Source organism: Salminus brasiliensis, chromosome 19 (genome assembly GCF_030463535.1).
Source record: "Salminus brasiliensis chromosome 19, fSalBra1.hap2, whole genome shotgun sequence".
Classification (NCBI taxonomy): Eukaryota; Metazoa; Chordata; class Actinopteri; order Characiformes; family Bryconidae; genus Salminus; species Salminus brasiliensis.
The window spans coordinates 15138192-15154847 of record NC_132896.1 but is presented as its reverse complement, the minus strand read 5'-3'; the positions used below and the strand labels follow the sequence as shown (position 1 = coordinate 15154847).

General features: G+C 41.6%; 2 protein-coding genes across 2 annotated transcripts; one reads left to right on the top strand and one right to left on the bottom strand.

Annotated features, from left to right (window-relative positions):
- Window positions 1-722: 722 nt before the first annotated feature.
- Window positions 723-3846, bottom strand: ccdc85b (coiled-coil domain containing 85B). The gene is made up of 2 exons (XM_072664107.1): window positions 2833-3846; window positions 723-2723 (listed from the first exon to the last, which is right to left on the bottom strand). The coding sequence occupies exon 2, from the start codon at window positions 2696-2698 to the stop codon at window positions 2096-2098; it is 603 nt and encodes a 200-aa protein (XP_072520208.1). The 5' UTR covers window positions 2699-2723; window positions 2833-3846; the 3' UTR covers window positions 723-2095.
- A 5702-nt stretch (window positions 3847-9548) lies between these two features.
- Window positions 9549-15846, top strand: fibpa (fibroblast growth factor (acidic) intracellular binding protein a). The gene is made up of 11 exons (XM_072663232.1): window positions 9549-9887; window positions 10541-10638; window positions 10822-11020; window positions 11098-11224; window positions 11317-11417; window positions 12811-12944; window positions 13126-13234; window positions 13392-13455; window positions 14822-14908; window positions 15005-15102; window positions 15489-15846. The coding sequence occupies exons 2-11, from the start codon at window positions 10554-10556 to the stop codon at window positions 15556-15558; spliced, it is 1074 nt and encodes a 357-aa protein (XP_072519333.1). The 5' UTR covers window positions 9549-9887; window positions 10541-10553; the 3' UTR covers window positions 15559-15846.
- Window positions 15847-16656: the final 810 nt, after the last annotated feature.

Here is a 16656-nt window from a genome sequence, read left to right as displayed (position 1 = left end):
TTTGGAGATGCTCTGACCCAGTCGTCTAGCTATTACAATTTAGCTCTTGTCAAAGTGGCTTAGGCTCCTATGCTTTTCCATTTTTTCTGCTCTGACTGAACTGACTGTTCACCTTCAGACTAGTATATCCATTCACCTGTCAGTGGTGCTACTGTTCTGGCTAATCGGTGTATAGGAATAAAGTAATGAACATTATGTGTATGTGAGGTCATGTAAAGGGCATGTTAATGAAGCACATACACAAACAACCTTTAGAGTAACCGGTCATGGAGCTAAAAAAAGGGAGCCGAATCAGCGAGACGAGGGCAATATTTACTAGCAGAGATTGCAAATTGAATAAACTTGGTGACCCTGTTGCAGACACACAGAGTCTTCTGTTCACCCGCTAATCTAAAGAGAAGCTCTTACTCAAAGCTTGGCGAACATATGATTGAGATAGTGAAGAGGGAGTTTGTGCTGAAGAGCCAATGAGGGCACACGCTGATAAAAGGACCTCTGTACACTCCACTTAAGAGTATTACTGTTCTGACCTTGCTGCTGTGCAAACAGCAAGCCAAAAATACAACGCGGAACACTTATGTCTTTGGGCCTCCAACAGACCAGACTCTTCATACACGCCAATCAACATTCTTGACCGTACGCAGGCCTGTAAAGCCTTTCGCCATGTCTGCAATGTTGATGCTGAGATGGCTTTTAGCACACAAGAAAGACCATCACAGAACTGGGTGTCTCAGTCAAGTGTATTTAAAGCTCTCCCACTCACAATGAGCAAACGGCTCAAAGAGTACAGCCAGAAACAAAGACAGGAATCAAGAGTCTGATGCGCTAAACAGAAGAAATCCAGTCGTTTGAAAGTAATACTGATTATAATATACCGATTGAAAAGGAAGTCTAAGCAAAAACATGGTTATGCATAATGGCCCATGTGGTAAGCAAAAATACAGTAAGTTGAAGAAAAATAATCATAGTAACGAGATATATATATATATAACAATATTACAAATTCACATACGTCATTGTATCGTCCACCGGTTGCCAGTGTGTAAACGCAGCAAGTAGTCTAGTAAAATCCAATCTAAGCAACAACCAAACACAAAAAAAGCTTGGTATAGCGTGTGCAGGTAAATCATAAGGTTGGTTCAATGTATGAAGAGTTGAACTGTGGTCCAGTGCAGTACTCAATAAGCTGGTCTAGTGTAATAAACCCCACTACACAAGCCAGTACATCGTAAAGTGGAAAAAATATACTGTTTCTGGATGTGCAGTTTCAATGAGGCATTGCGAAGGCCCCCACCAATACTGCCAAGTAATGGGCAATCCAATCATTTTTCAAACCGGAGGCCTCGGTTTTGAGCAGCACTTTACATGCTGTTCGTCTCGAGTCACCCTGGAAAATGATTCAGTGCTGTTTGTGCATGATCTCAAACAGATCATTTTATGGCTCTATGCAGTTTAAAAAACGCGAATCTTCATCGAGATTCATTTCAGCCCTGTCTAGTGCATCATTAAAACATCAGCCCACTTGAAATACAGTTCAGTGCACAGTAAAACCTGGTGTGAGTCAGCAGTTTGATTGGTACTTCCCATGTTTTCCCCCAAAAGTTTCAAAAGTCCACATCTTTCCGAACTCTCTTGTCTTCTATTTACAGCCCCTGTTAGTAAGGAGAGGGGGAACATCCCAGTGATCTTAATACTTTTACGTTTAAATAATGGATACAAATACAATGGCAGATAGTAAAAGTAAATAAGAAGTTTAAAGCTTAAAACTATTCCTATCATGTCTCATATCGATGGTAAAGAAATATCATTCACATTAAGAAAGTCCGTCTAAGTCGGGAGAAAAAAAAACAACACCTTAAAGAGAAAAGAAAACAACAAAAGAGGAAAGAATAGTGCCTAATGGGCATCGTCAATGTCAGAAAAAAACTAACTCCATCACGTCCGTCCAGCTGAAGTGGTCGAGATGTAGGCTGGACGACAACAAAACTCGCGAAACCACCTTGCTCCTCTAGGTTCGGACCACGTCAGTTTCCATCAGGTTGTTCTCTGAGAGGCAGGGGGGGGGGGGGGGGGGGGGGGGGAGTGCTATGGCTCTTCAGTCGTCTGGCGAGCACACCAGGTGGAGCTGGTCTGGACTGCCCACGCTTCCCGTGCTCGAGCTGCCATCCCCCAGGTCCCGGGCCACCATGCATGGGAGGTTGAGCTCTGTGGAGCCCCCAGGGCTCGAATCGCTCCTGCTCACGCACTCCTCCTCCAGCACCAGGCACAGTTCCTTCAGGTCCAGGTTCTCCTTCACCAAGCCGTCCTGCATGCGCTCCAGGTCGGACAGCTTCTTCAGGTAGCCGCCCAGGTCCTCTCGCATCACCTTAGCGGCATGGTGGCCGAACAGCTGCCACTCCCTGGCCAGCTTCTTCACCTTCAGCCGGTCGTCGTCCAGAAAGCAGCACAGGTCCCGCAACTCTTGGTTCTCCTCCTGAAGCCGCTGGTTGATGGCTTTGAGCTCCCTGATTTCGAGCAGGTGTCCCTGAAGCTGTTTGTTCACCTCCTTGATGAGGCGGCCACGCTGGATGAGCGCTGACATCTTGTCTGACTCCTCTTTCCGCAACCGGTTTACAAGCTCCTCTTTGGAGCAGGCCAGCAAGTCCTCATCAGACAGCTTCGCCAACTCCCGGTTCAGAATTTCACCGTCGCTCCCCATCGCGCTTGAGCTTTTAGTGGGGGTCCTGAAAGTAGAATTTGCAGATTTGATTGTCCTCTTAGAAATATGAATAATATGTTTTAAAAAGCTGCAATCAGTGAACCAGTAAAGTATGTTGCATATTAGAGCAGTACACAGCAGAGCAGCGAGCCGGGGATCTCCTCAGCTCCTCACACTGAAGAGGCACATGCACTGTCAGTCAGGCTCCTCCAACATGGATCTCTCTGCCAACAGAACCTCGATGCCAGGCCTCAGAGACACGGCGCATTTCCTCCACGTCCTTCTTCAACCTCCTGCCTGCCTCACGCGGCTGTTACACAATCCCAGTCGAGCATCCTCATCCTCATCCTCATGTAAGCCCTCTCTCGGCTGAACGAAACCCTGAACGAAGGGCAGCCGGAGTTTGCTGGCCGCCGGCCTGTTTTGTTTACAATGCAGCGGTTATGGACTAGCATGGATTAGCATCGTGTCTTGCCTGCCTGCTGACGGCTATCTAACTTAACTGTCGTCAACGGCGAGATGCCAGCACGGTTGCCCAGCTTACTCGCGATGCCCAACGCGGTCCTGAGAGGTCGACGGGTGAAAGCAGTGGAGGTTCAGTTTAACGGTGAATTGTGCATCCTTTCTCTTCATGCACCGCTGGCAGGAATCACGATGTCCGCGTTTCTGTCGTTTCTCCCTCTCTCTCCTCACACGCATCCGTCTCTCCCCGCCCTGCCTGCCTGCCTCCCCACCTCATTCCACTGCTCCCTGGGAAATCGCGTTAGCACCAGGAAAAAGCTCGTCTTCCCACGGGACCGATCAGACGAAGAAAACACCCGAGCGTGGCTCTCTCAACGAGGCGCTGTGAACCTGAAGAACATGCGGATAAACTGACAAAAATAGAGGAGGAGAAAAATGGAGGACAGCCTCGTGGAGCTGTGCTGAGCTAAGCTGGAGCTGGAGATTGCGCTTTAGCAACGTAAAAAAAAAAGATGTCTGATAATCCGCTGGCTTGATTTTCAGTGCAAGTTGGTTTTCCTCATCCGCGGGTTATAAAATGGAGAATTTGATGTGTTTTCTTTGGGGATGAGCAGCCCCTTCTCCACACGCAACCATGATAGTGGAGGCAGTTGGCATCTCTCTCTCTCTCTCTCTCTCTCTCTCTCTCTCTCTCTCTCTCCTCCCCCCTCCCCCACTCTCCCCTCACCCTTCCTTCCCTTTGGTCTTCCCTTACCGTAAGAATCTGTGCTGTAGCCCCCCTCCGCCCTCTTCCACCCCAGGCAAAATGACATCATTCCATCATTCCTGGTCCCACTTTTCTCAATTCCCAAAAATCTCCCCAAAAACTAAAACTTCATGAATGTCATGGTTACATTGCTAAACACCAAATCTAACTTACTGTTTGTTGAGATCCCCAGTTGACCTCTGTAAGAACCCTCCCACCTTTTTCATTCCCTGCCACTAGCTCTACCCAAATATGCCTGTACAAAGGGCTGTATTACACACACACACACACACACACAATGAGGGAAAGAGTTACAATAGCCCTCTCTGTACATCAATCCATGGTATTCGGCCATATCCTTCCGCCCTGCTCCCCAGCACTATTGTTACCACAAGACCACAACAATGTGGGGTGTTATCAGGGGTTAGAAGGGCGGGGGTGGAAACAGAGCTGAGCTGTTAGGTGAAATAAAGGGGTGGTGTAGCAATGCAGGACGCTGAGGTGTCGAACAAAAAAAAAAAAAAAAAAAAGCAGCTGACCAGTTTCACTCTTGTGCTGCTTTGGCACATTTTGAGTGACGTGGAGAGTTGGGAGCGGAGAGGGATTTGGGATTTGGAGAGGATTTATTTTGATTAATCGGAGTCAGAGGAAAGCGTACTTACCCATGTTGTTATTTTAAAGAGTTGTTTGATCTATTTAAAGAGTTCAGAACGTCCTTGAATCACAGCTGATTTTGTGAAACCGTCGGTTTACGGTGACTTGAGCGGGATATAATTGAGCACAGTGTAATTTCACATGCAATGATTACTTGCAAACATTGCCGAAATTAGTGCCAGTAAGAACCAGAGCTGGGGGGTAAAAGGCAAAGTGAGGATACAGTGATATGTATGAGTGGGTGGGTTATAAGTGTCATCTTTGTGGTGGGTCGAGGGCCTAAATATTGAGGGCCCAAATGTTTGGGGTTCAAATCAAACCCCCTCTTGATCTAAATGAAGTGCTTATAGTGGCTTTTGAACTTTTCCCAACACAGTCCCACAAGTTCTCAGTGGTGTTTAAATATGGTGATTATGCTAACAACAAAAAACGCCCCTGAATTCCCTCACTCCTCCACCCACTCGGTGACTTGATGAGTGGTGTGGCCTTTTGCATAGTCTTGTTTGCACATCAGGTCATTTTTTTGAAGTATCCACCAAAAACAAGCAAACACACCCAGAACAGCTGATTATCATCAGTGTGTGGTGTATGTAGTCTTTACAGGTTTCAAATCAAATCAAATTTTATTTGTCACATACATAGTCATACACAGTATAACTTGCAGTGAAATGCTTTTATGACAGTCTGCCCACATCAAAGCTATACAATAAAGATCTACATTTAAACTTAACTAAACCTTAACTTAATGAAGTAAAGTGCAAAAGTGCAAAAGAAAAATAAAATAAAAAACTAAAAATAGAACAAGTTACATTTAAGTTAAAAAATAAAATATAAAAATATGAAAGTATAGAAATATAGAAATATAAGCAAAAAAAATACAAATATATATATATACACAGATGAAATAGTGCGTGTCTGTGTGTGTGTATATATATATATATATATATATATATATATATATACATATGTACATATTTATCTGTATGTGAGTGTATGTGTGAGTTAAAAAGAAATATTTTCGTTATTGTCCGTAGTGTGTTTTCCGCGAGCCATGGTTGTGTATTGTAGTAAGTGAGGGTCCAGTTTGTGTATGTAGATATTTTAATTTAGTGTCCTAGTCCCTGTCCCCATTCAGGGCACGGATGGCTTGTGGAAAGAAGCTCCTCCTCATTCTCTCTGTGTTAGCCTTCAGGGTTCTTAAGCGTTTCCCCGAGGGCAACAGAGAAAACAGTCCATTGTTGGGATGACTGGGGTCCTTCACAATGTTTTTGGCCTTGGTCCAACACCGCTTCTTGTAGATGGACTGCAGGTCAGGAAACTCCATCCTAGTGATTCGCTCTGCTGAACGTCTCACTCGTCGTAGCGCTTGCCTGTCCTGCTTGGTGCTGTTCCCAAACCAGACTGTGATGTTCCCCGTGAGGATGCTCTTGATGGTGCAGGAATAGAAGGATCGTAGTACCTTGGAGGGCAGTCTGAAGTCCCTCAGTTGTCTCAGGTGGTATAGACGCTGATGAGCCTCCTTCGTTATGGTGTTGATGTGGCAACTCCATGACAAGTCCTGAGAGATGGTCACTCCAAGGTATTTGAAGCTTTCTACCCTATCCACTGCCGTTCCACTGATGTGGACAGGTTGGTAGCTCCTGTTTCCTGCTAAAGTCCACAATCAGCTCCTTCGTTTTGCTGGCATTTAGCTGGAGATTATTATCCTGGCACCAGTTCTCCAGGGTTCTAATCTCTTCCAGGTAGGCCTTCTCGTTATTTCCTGAGATCAGGCCCACCACAACTGTGTCGTCAGCAAACTTAATGATGTTGGTGGAGCTGGAAGTGTGCGGTGTACAGCAGAGGGCTAAGGACACAGCCCTGAGGGGCTCCGGTACTGAGGGTCAGGGTGGGTGAGACATGCTTGCCTACCCGAACAGCTTGTGGTCTGTTAGTGAGGAAGTCGGAGATCCAGTCACAGATGGATGGGTGGAGACCTAGATCTTCCAGCTTTGTGGTGAGTCTTGAGGGAATAATAGTGTTAAATGCTGAACTGTAGTCCACAAACAGCATTTGAACATAATTACCCCTCCCAGCATCCAGATGTGTCATCGATGTGTGGAGAAGGTGAGTGATGGCATCACCTGTGGAACGGTTTGGACGGTATGCAAACTGAAAAGGGTCCAGGGTGTCGGGCAGCGTGGATGTGATGAAGTCTCTCACCAGCTTCTCGAAGCACTTCATCACGACTGATGTGAGGGCGACTGAGCGGTAGTCGTTGAGGCAGGCTGGCTGTGGTTTCTTCGGGACAGGAACGATGATGGACTGTTTGAAGCACGATGGAACAATCCCCTGCGTCAGTGAGAGATTAAAGATGTCCGTGAATACTGCGGCTAGCTGATCTGCACAGGCTTTTAGGACTCGACCACAGATGCCATCGGGTCCTGCAGCCTTCCTGGTATTTACTCTTCTGAACACCCGCCGTACATCTCTCTCTGTGATGGTGAAGGCTCTTTGTTCTCTGACGTGCTCCTCTATGTCAGCTGTGCCGATGTTACTGTAGTTAACGTTGCCGGCTGCAGCATCAAAGCGAGCATAAAAGGTGTTTAGCTCGTTCGCCAGAGATAAGTCTGCACTTCCCAGTCCACAGGGTGGGCTCCTATAGTCCGTTATTGTTCTCAGTCCCTGCCACAGGCTCCTAGAGTCGTTTTGCTGGAACTGGGACTCTAGTTTCCTCCCGTAGTGCTGCTTCGCCTCCTTTACCGCCTTCCTTACTCCATATGACGCAGACTTGTAATCCTGCATATCTCCGCTGATCAGTCCCATGTTGTAGGCAGCAGTGCGGGCATTCAGAGCCTCCCGGATGCTTTTATCCACCCAGGGCTTCTGATTGGGAAATGTTTTGACTGTACCAGTAAGCTTGGTTTGGGCTACCACTGGGACTACTGAATTGCTTGTGTAGAATAGACTAGTGAATTAGAGCTGTAGTCATATCAGATTCCTTTGTTTACAGGCCTGTCACATCTTCAGATCCTTCTTAGAATCATCCACAAGCTAACTCCAGTCCAATTAAATGGAAGATCAGTGCTGGGTTGAGCAATTCCCAACTCATCCCAGCTTCTCAGTGGAGCAAGAGCTTTCATCTCATCTCCACTTTTCTTTCTAAGAGGCTGTGAGAAAATTATTTGGTAAAGTACTTTATGATATTAGCCCATCTCACAAATATCTGTCATGAAAAAGCTGATAAACGTATCTACAACTTTCAGTGTTATGAAGCAATACAGCAATACCACTTTTCACCATAACCAGGCTACAGTCTTATGCAAAGTTTGGGCACCCTTGGTGTTTGAGGCTATAGTAAATGCAGCCTTTATAGCTATTCAAACCTAGAACGTGATTATTAGCAAGTACTAACTCACAGTTACTCTGTCTTATATATTATAAACAATGTAAACCATTAATGTGGCCTGTGCAAAAGTTTGGGCACCTTCCAGAGTGAGGACCCCCCTTTTGGCTGTAATTACAGCTTGTAAGTTCTTTTTTTTTTATTGGAGCCTTTAAAGTCTTGCAGTTCTTGAAGTTGGAATTCCCCCCACTTGTCTTTGCAGAAGGTCTCTAGTTCTGAGATATTTTTGGGTCATCTTAGGGTCGGCTCATTTAAAGTCTGTTTCCAAATTTTCTATGATGTTTACGGCAATTGTGCGGGTCATTCCGAAAGCTTCAGTTTGTGTCTCTTCAGGTAGTCTTTTCATGGTGGATTTCAGGTATTTTTTGAAACTTTGTGATGCTGTTGTAGAAGCCATTCTTCTACATTAACATGCTTCAGTCTTTTAACAGATGATTTAACATTTGCATCCAGTGTTTGATAATATTTTGTCGAATCCATTCTTCTATCCACTCGTGCAGTATTGCCAATTCTACTAGAGGCAATCCAAAAAAATCCAAAAAAGCTCCACCCCATGCTTCACAGTTGGCAAGGTGCTCTTTTCATTAAATGCAATCTTTGCCAAAGGGTTCTATTGTTGATGTCTTAGTCCACAGCACTTATTACTTACACTTATTATTGACTCTTTCAATGAACATATTGTTAATGCAAGAAATGCTACACAGTAGAATGATGCACCACCCTATTGACACAATTTCATACAGGTTTCTGGCAGTCATATGAAGTTCCTGAGGTCTTATCAGCCTATATATTGATTTCATATCTTCACCTGAACAGCTGTTTTTTTAATAACAGTCCACACTGTAAAAATTTGAAAGCTTGAAAATTTGATAACTACAACTGGTGACATGCCTAAGGTCTGATTTGCTAATCATGGTTTAGGACTTTATGAAAAATGTCTGAGCCTTTGCATTAGTTAGGATTTTAGTATAGTTATGTACAAGTACAGAGCAACCGAGTAATATGATTTGCCAGGGGCACCATGTGTTGACAGGTGCCCTGTAAAATTGAGTATTGAGTATTAATTGAGTATCTTGGCAGAATTGTTGGAGTTGTGGGGCCCAGTCTACTACCTTTTCATGGGGGCCAAAATCCCTGGCAGTGCCCCTGTGATTTGCTGGAGTATTGTGTTTGATTAGCTACAGAGGCTCTGTTCACTACTTCTTAATTTTGGATGAGTAAATATGAGGGAAAAGGGTCATTGTTTGATATTGTATGATGTCTTATCATTATATTACATACTGTTAACAATTGAAAAGATATGTGAGGAAGTGTTGATAACCTCATTTTATTTTCTTATCACAAATATGTTTGAGAAAAAGAAAAAATGCATATAATAATAATATATCATATTATATATATTTTATAATATAATACAAAAAGTATAATTATAAAAAAAAAAGGAGGACTGTCTTCCCCTTTGTAAGAAAACAGAGAGAACTGTATATCTAGTCTCGGTTCAGCATCTAAAACAGCTGTATGCTCCAGCATCATGGGTGCTTTTGAGTAATGCGGTCCAGGATCAGCGATCTACACATCATGCTGTAGCTTCATGTGGTTAAACCTATGGTATGAAGATCATCGCTCTTCGAATGTGACGTATAACTTGGGCGCATGAGCTTGTGCATCGAGCAGGAAGTGCCCTGCTATGTTTAACAACAACAACTGTTATCTGGGGAGAGTGTGGTTGGGTTTAATGCCCGTGAGATGCATTCATATATCATACTGAGGACAGTAAATGTAATAATGGACTGTTGGTTGTTCGCTAGCGAGTTGTAGTCAGTAGCTAGCACTACCTCTCCAGCCTTTTCTGCTGCTGGTTAGCAGACTGGCTAACCACGGACTCACGCCTCACTGTATGTTTCAGTGACAGTCATACACACGCAGTAATAATATTCATTTTGGTAAGTAAGTGCACATTTTGTTAATTATTTTGTAAAGATTATAACCGTATCAATTTTTCCTGCGCGTCGATAAATTTTTGTACTTGTTGTAAGGTAGATTGCATAACCACTTCTCAACTTTATCTGTTCGTTTTATTGCTATTTCACCTTATAATACGTGCTGGAAATGGTCTTCTTATATCTATCTATCTATCTATCTATCTATATATATATATATATATATATATAGCGAGATCTCTCTTTTTCTTTCTCTCTCTCATGTTTAAGTATTACTACATTACTATGTCTAAGTATTACTACATATATATATATATGTGTGTGTGTGTGTGTATATATATATATATATATATATATATATAGAGAGAGAGAGATAGAGAGAGAGAGATCGATCTCTCTTTTTCCTTCTTTCTCTCTCTAATGTTTACTACATATACTACATTACTATGTCTAAGTATTACTACATATATATATATGTATATATATATATATATATATGTGTGTGTGTGTATATGTATATGTAATATTTAATTAAATTTGCCTTACATTGCACATCCTGCGATGTTACTGTTGCGCATGCAAACATTGTGATGCCAGTGCTGAAACGGTGTGCAGTCCTACTTAAAACGGATGTTATGCTTCTTAATTACTTTTAGATCTGAGGTCAAAATGTCGGTGGAGCTTGACGTGTTTGTGGGAAACACCACCATCATGGACAAGGAGGTGTACCAATTATGGCTGAATGGATATACAGGTAACACTTGTAGTACAGTGAGAAAAATATGCTAGGCCTCATACAGTAGTCATATTACCATATCACCTTCAGACCTGAAGCATAAAATGCAATTGAGTAAAAGCACAAGCTGTCTAAAATGACTGACAGTGATTTTTTTTTTGTGTGTGTGTGTGTGTGTGTGGGGATGGTTTGCCTTTTAAGTGAACGATGCTGTAAAAGTGCGCATTGAGGGAGGTGTAATGGAGGAGTGTGAGGCCAGTGCTGAAGTCCTGCTAAGTGACACTATGGACCAGTTCCGAACCTTTCAGATGTGTGAAAGACTCCTGCAGAATCCAGCTAAGCTGGCTAACCAGCTCCTGTTTCAGATTCCGCCAGATCGTCAAGCCATGCTGATTGAGAGGTATATACTGTATAGACTGTCATATGTTCTAGGTCAAGATTTAGGCACATTTAACCTTGTCTTTGGCATGTGATCAGGTATTATGCCTTTGATGATGCCTTTGTTCGTGAAGTCCTTGGAAAGAAGCTATCCAAGGGAACAAAAAAAGATCTAGATGATGTCAGTGCAAAGACTAGCATTACACTGAAAAGCTGCAGACGACAGGTTGGTGGAACAATAAAGCCTGATTTAAAACCTCTAATAATCAACTTTGACAGTAATATTGTAGTAATATGTTACCCATTCTTTCGACACAGTTTGACAACTTCAAGCGAGTATTCAAAGTGGTGGAAGAGCTCAAGGGCCCCCTGGTGGAAAACATAAAGCAACACTTTTTGCTCCCTGACCAGTTGGCGAGGTGAGAGAGAAAAATGGTAATACGTGTTCTTGCCCCAGGTGTAGGAGAAAAGTAAAGGAATCATCAACAGTTATGGCAACATTCATACAATCATATCATCACTGGCATGCAAAAAATGTATCTCCAAAATGGCAAATTTACAGAAGCAGGAAAAAAACATTAACTTTCAATGGGAGTTAATGTAAAAAGATTGTATTCCAAGTCATTTTGGAGTGTTGCTATTGTCCTATTCATCATGAATGCCAATACTGCCAGATTTACACTGTATACAAGATACAAGGTCTTTGCACAACAGCAACAATTTTTTTTAACATTTGCATTCGCATTACATTTCTTTATCAGCATTGTGGTCTGAGCACCAAAATTAAATAATAAATTAATTAAATATTTAAATATTTACTCATTTGCATGTACACATTTTCAAAAGCTATAAACAAGTACATTTGAACGGAAAGAAACATTCATTTCAAAATTTTTGTGAATAATGTTTATTAACACAATTTATTCATTGTGTTTAATAGTACTATTTGAGTTGTAATATGGTGCTGGACTTTATGCTTTATGGTTCATTTGGTATACTGTTTAAAATTTGACCTACAGTCTATGTTTCTTACATACCGGAATACCGCTATGCAACAAAAAAAAGCGCAGGACAAATTTTAGCGCTGTGTTATTTTGACGCATCACAAATGCCAAAATCACTTAGTACTAATGTCTTGCTAGCTACTGTAGAAGGAATTCTCGATACAAGGTACGCCAAGTTCAGACTAGTGTACTTAATACAGACTTGAAAGGTTCAGCTTGCAAGTCTGTGGTAATTTTGCAATTGGAACAGCAGTGTGGTTTGTAATGCATTCTGGGATATTTGGCTGTGCCAAGTCCACACAAGTAATGTCCTGATGCATCCTCTGGGCTTTTGGACTGTACTAGAGGTGAAATGGAGCAGTACTTGGGCTGCAACTGATGACGTTTTATGCTTTAAGTCCACAGGAACCCACAAAGCCACACATACTGTTTTCTAAAAGTGAAACAATATATTCATATCTAAAATAAAAGTCTTTTTTTTTTTAAAGTACATTAAAAAAAAAAAAAAATCCTATACCACCCACTACTAGGAGAACCAAGGTAACTGCCATTCAATACCTGAATATTCGTTCATATATTGTCATTTAGTGGAGCTAGGCAACCTAAAAGGACTCAAATTCTTAATTTTTACATTAAGATGAATTTAATGTTTACATTACATGAACACAAAAAGAACACATTAACACAAAAAGAACAAGACATTGATGATACACCAATCAAGTTCTGATATATCGTTGGTGAAATTTACTTGGACCTCCCAGCCTTCCTCAATTTTAGCTAAAATCTTCTGCCAATGCTTTTTTTGCAGGGATTACGCTGCCATAGTATTCTTTGCCAATAATCGCTTTGAGACCGGGAAGAAGAAGCTTCAGTATCTCACCTTCCAGGACTTTGCCTTTTGTGCTGGGCAGCTTATCAACTATTGGACAGTTGGAGCTGTGGGTAAGAGACTTTATTTAGTTGTTGTTCATTTGGGGATGTTGCTCTGCAGTTCTTTACCGATAAAACCTCTAAAGTCACTGCCTAACATATCTTTATTCCAGCCCATTTAGGTCAAAGAACTGTAATAACTGTAAGCTGTAGTTCTCTGCTCTTTCAACTTTCTGCTGTCTGACTCCCTAAGATAACATGGTGGAGGACATGGACGTGGATCTAGACAAAGAGTTTCTTCAAGACCTCAAAGATTTGAAAATATTAATCACAGACAAGGATCTCCTGGACCAGCACAAAAGGTATACGATTATAAGAGGGTGTGAGGTTGAGTGAGGTATGTGTCTTGAGAGGAATTGGGGGCATTCATCCAAACAGGACTGCTGTAAAACTACTGTAATCCTGCACTGTGACTCCCTCTAACGTTTGACTAAAGAAAACAATTTCCTATCTGCTCAGTCTAGTGTGTGTCGCTCTGCGGGGAAAGACCAAAGTGTTCAATGAGATGGAAGCCAATTTTAAGGTAAGAGAATGTGATTGTTTAATGTCAGATGACTGCTATGTGTTATTCTTTATTATGTATGTATTGTCACTTTCACACAAAAACCTTGTATCTCTATTTTTTTGTTTGTTGCCAACATATGAATCTGCCAGTTGTTCTTTACATTGTATCACGATTCCATGATGAATGGCCCAATGGAAATGCTTAAAAATACTTAATAATAAAATGTAATAAAATGTTTTTAAGTTGATCTTAGGGACACAGTAACAATACTGTATTACAATATTTCAAGACATTTTCACCACACACAGTATTTATTCTGATACACATTATGATACAGCTACTATTCAAATACTGTCCCATACAAAGTATAGTGTATTTTATTCAAAATGTGCTGCACATCATCCACTTAAACCAGAAATACATTGCTTGTAACGAAACATGCAGTTGACCAGTGTTTTTTTATTTGTTTGTTTTTTTTTTATTTTAAAACCCTCTGGAGTCTAAGGGCATTTTCTTAATGTTTCTATATCTTCTTAAATTCACCTTTAAAGGCACTTGCTTATAAGATATTACCCACATGTTCTATAGCAGAGTATTCAGAACAGTCTCAGCTCTCTCTTCAGCTCTCCCCAACATGACCTAGAGCACTATGGGAAAATTGAAGTCAGACTTTAGATATTTTTAACATTTCCTGTGAAAACATACCTTTACTCATGTGGGCAAATTGTTCTGGGGCTTGAAATGAGTTTAACAGAGTCTCGGCTTCACAAAAGCAATGGAATGCCTGAATAAAATAGTATATATAAATGATGAGAGGCAGAAGACGAGTTTCTGAGTGCCCATTAGTCAGATTCAAACAAAGACGCAGAAATTCATCAATTACAGATGAGAGGCAGATGACGGACACCAGAAATCCACCAGTTAGACAGGGAGAGTATCTTCGTCTCGTCTTCAGAACCTCGTAACTCCGGAAATGAGTCACTTACAATCTGGCAAATTCAGGAAATGTTTCAACTGTATTTCAGCTCTGTATTATTACAAAGATATTAATAGAAACATTGAATTTGATGCACTGGCGTGTTCGTACACTCCAGAAGGTTAAGCACTGACCGTCTCGTCAATAGGCAAATAAAAGCATATTGTGTATCACAATAACAAAGTTTATCACGAGACAATAACACATCATCATATTGCCCTTAATTGACGTCCATTAAAGGTTAAGATTTTTTTTCCCCATCTCCTGTAAAGTTGCCATTTTGGAGATACATGGTTTTTGCACAGCATTGTTAAAATCTAAAAAAAATATGCAAGTTAACTTGTAGTTAATGTATAAAGACATTTTAGGCTCTCATTTGAAATATAAGAAAATATCTCCTTGTTGTAGAATCTCTCCAGAGGCCTTGTCAACATTGCTGCCAAATTAACAAATACAAAGGATGTCCGTGATTTCTTCATCGATCTTGTAGAAAAGGTATGTGTCAAAGAGAAGAAGAATAATTAATCCATTTCTGGATGCAAAAATTACTCATGGTGTTAACTTGACATCTCACTTTTGAACCTTTCACAGTTTATTGAGCCTTGCAAGTCAGACAAATGGACAGCTACAGATGTTAACCTCTTCCTCACCCACTACACGAACTCTGCACACATCCTAGACACTTTCAAGTAAGTGTGTGTCATTTCTTCCCAATGCTCAAAGATAAAATGGGATCATCAGTTGTGGGGAAATCTGTTTTTCTACCAGTAGGGGTCACTGTGTCTCATGCACTTTCCAGTAAATGTAGTTGGCTTTAGTTTCCTGTGTAGTCACATTCAAACCACGGTGGAATGTGAATTTCTGTGCACATCTTGACGTGTTCCAATACACTAAGCAATGATACATTCACCTCAAACCGTAAGAATTGAAAACATCCACTTATAGGATGCATGCGTGGTTTGGTTAAAGAGCAATTAAATGCTCCTATATTTATAAAAGCAAAAGTCTCTATTAAATTCTGCATATCTGCCTCTTTTTTTCTCTCTCTCTCTCTTTCTCTCTCTTCCTTTCTCAGGCACCAGACTGTCTGGACCAGGTATATGGGAGTTATCAAAAGCTGCATCCTCAGAATGTATCATGAGTGAAGAATAGTATTTTTCCATTCTTCCTTACTTTCCTCTTCTCGCTTAATCAACTGCATTGGACTCTGCCCAGTTTTTCAGCTCACCTTTTGGCCCTATCTTTATTTAAATCCCCTGTTTATCATTTTCCTCCTTTAATCCTCACCCAAATTTCTCCCTGCAACAGCTGGCCATCTTCCGGCCTCCCTCCCTCCCCCATTCCCGTTTATCCTCAGTTCATTCTTTCACCTCCCGGCCACTGTCAATCATGGGAAGTCTTGTAAATAAACAGAGCATGCTTTCTACAGATCATTTCTACCCTGTGTCCTCATTGACTTCACTGTAAATGATTCAGGCATTGCAGTATAATTGATCGCAGCAGGTCTGATTTGTACCTTTTCATTTCAGTTCACACACCGTCCTAATCAACACAGGAACAGCTTATGTCCTGTTGACTGTTTACATGTTGTTCTGATGTGAAATGTTGGAGTTTTGGTTAAATGCTGCTATAAACTCACACACCAAGATTGTGTGTGTGTGTGTGTGTGTGTTCTGGATGGTGGCAGTTGAGCAAATTATCAATAGGGGACCAAGTGTATAAATGGGAGCTATTTAGCTCAAACTTGCGGAGTACACCTGATTAGTTGGGTCGGATCTAGGTCAGATCACATTCTCACCACAAATGAACCGCTCCAATTCTCTGGGACCGGACAGAGACCACCTCCCCTCAAGGGTCTCAGTGGGGTTGTTTTGATCTGCATCCGAGTGCGATTACTTTATTCAGGAGGTGGGCCCAATATAAAAATATACAATTTATAACCCCATAAAATGTGAGTTTTTTGTTTTTTTGGACCACTTAAACCTTGTGTGTACAGTAGGTCCACAGTTCATTCAGGTCTTCACTCTCACAACTACAGTATTGCCAAAATTTACATCAGTTTCATAGACCCTAAAATAGAACCCTGTGGGATGCCACAAAATATGTTGAACTAAATGGTAGTCAAATAACTTTTGTTTAGCATTGTTGGAGACTTCTATTGTTGAAGGCTTCATCTTCCAGCCTGCTCTTGAAAATGCTGGGGGGACAGCTGATTGCTAACTGTTCTGAGACCCTTCTGTTCT

What these genes read in the sequence shown, in the direction of transcription:
- ccdc85b (XM_072664107.1), bottom strand. Translation starts at nt 2,698, where the DNA reads ATGGGGAGCGACGGTGAAATTCTGAACCGGGAGTTGGCGAAGCTGTCT.
- fibpa (XM_072663232.1), top strand. Translation starts at nt 10,554, where the DNA reads ATGTCGGTGGAGCTTGACGTGTTTGTGGGAAACACCACCATCATGGAC. An exon ending in CTCCCTGACCAGTTGGCGAG is followed by an intron (nt 11,418 to 12,810) that starts GTGAGAGAGAAA and finishes CTTTTTTTGCAG; the next exon opens with GGATTACGCTGCCATAGTAT. An exon ending in AGATGGAAGCCAATTTTAAG is followed by an intron (nt 13,456 to 14,821) that starts GTAAGAGAATGT and finishes TCCTTGTTGTAG; the next exon opens with AATCTCTCCAGAGGCCTTGT.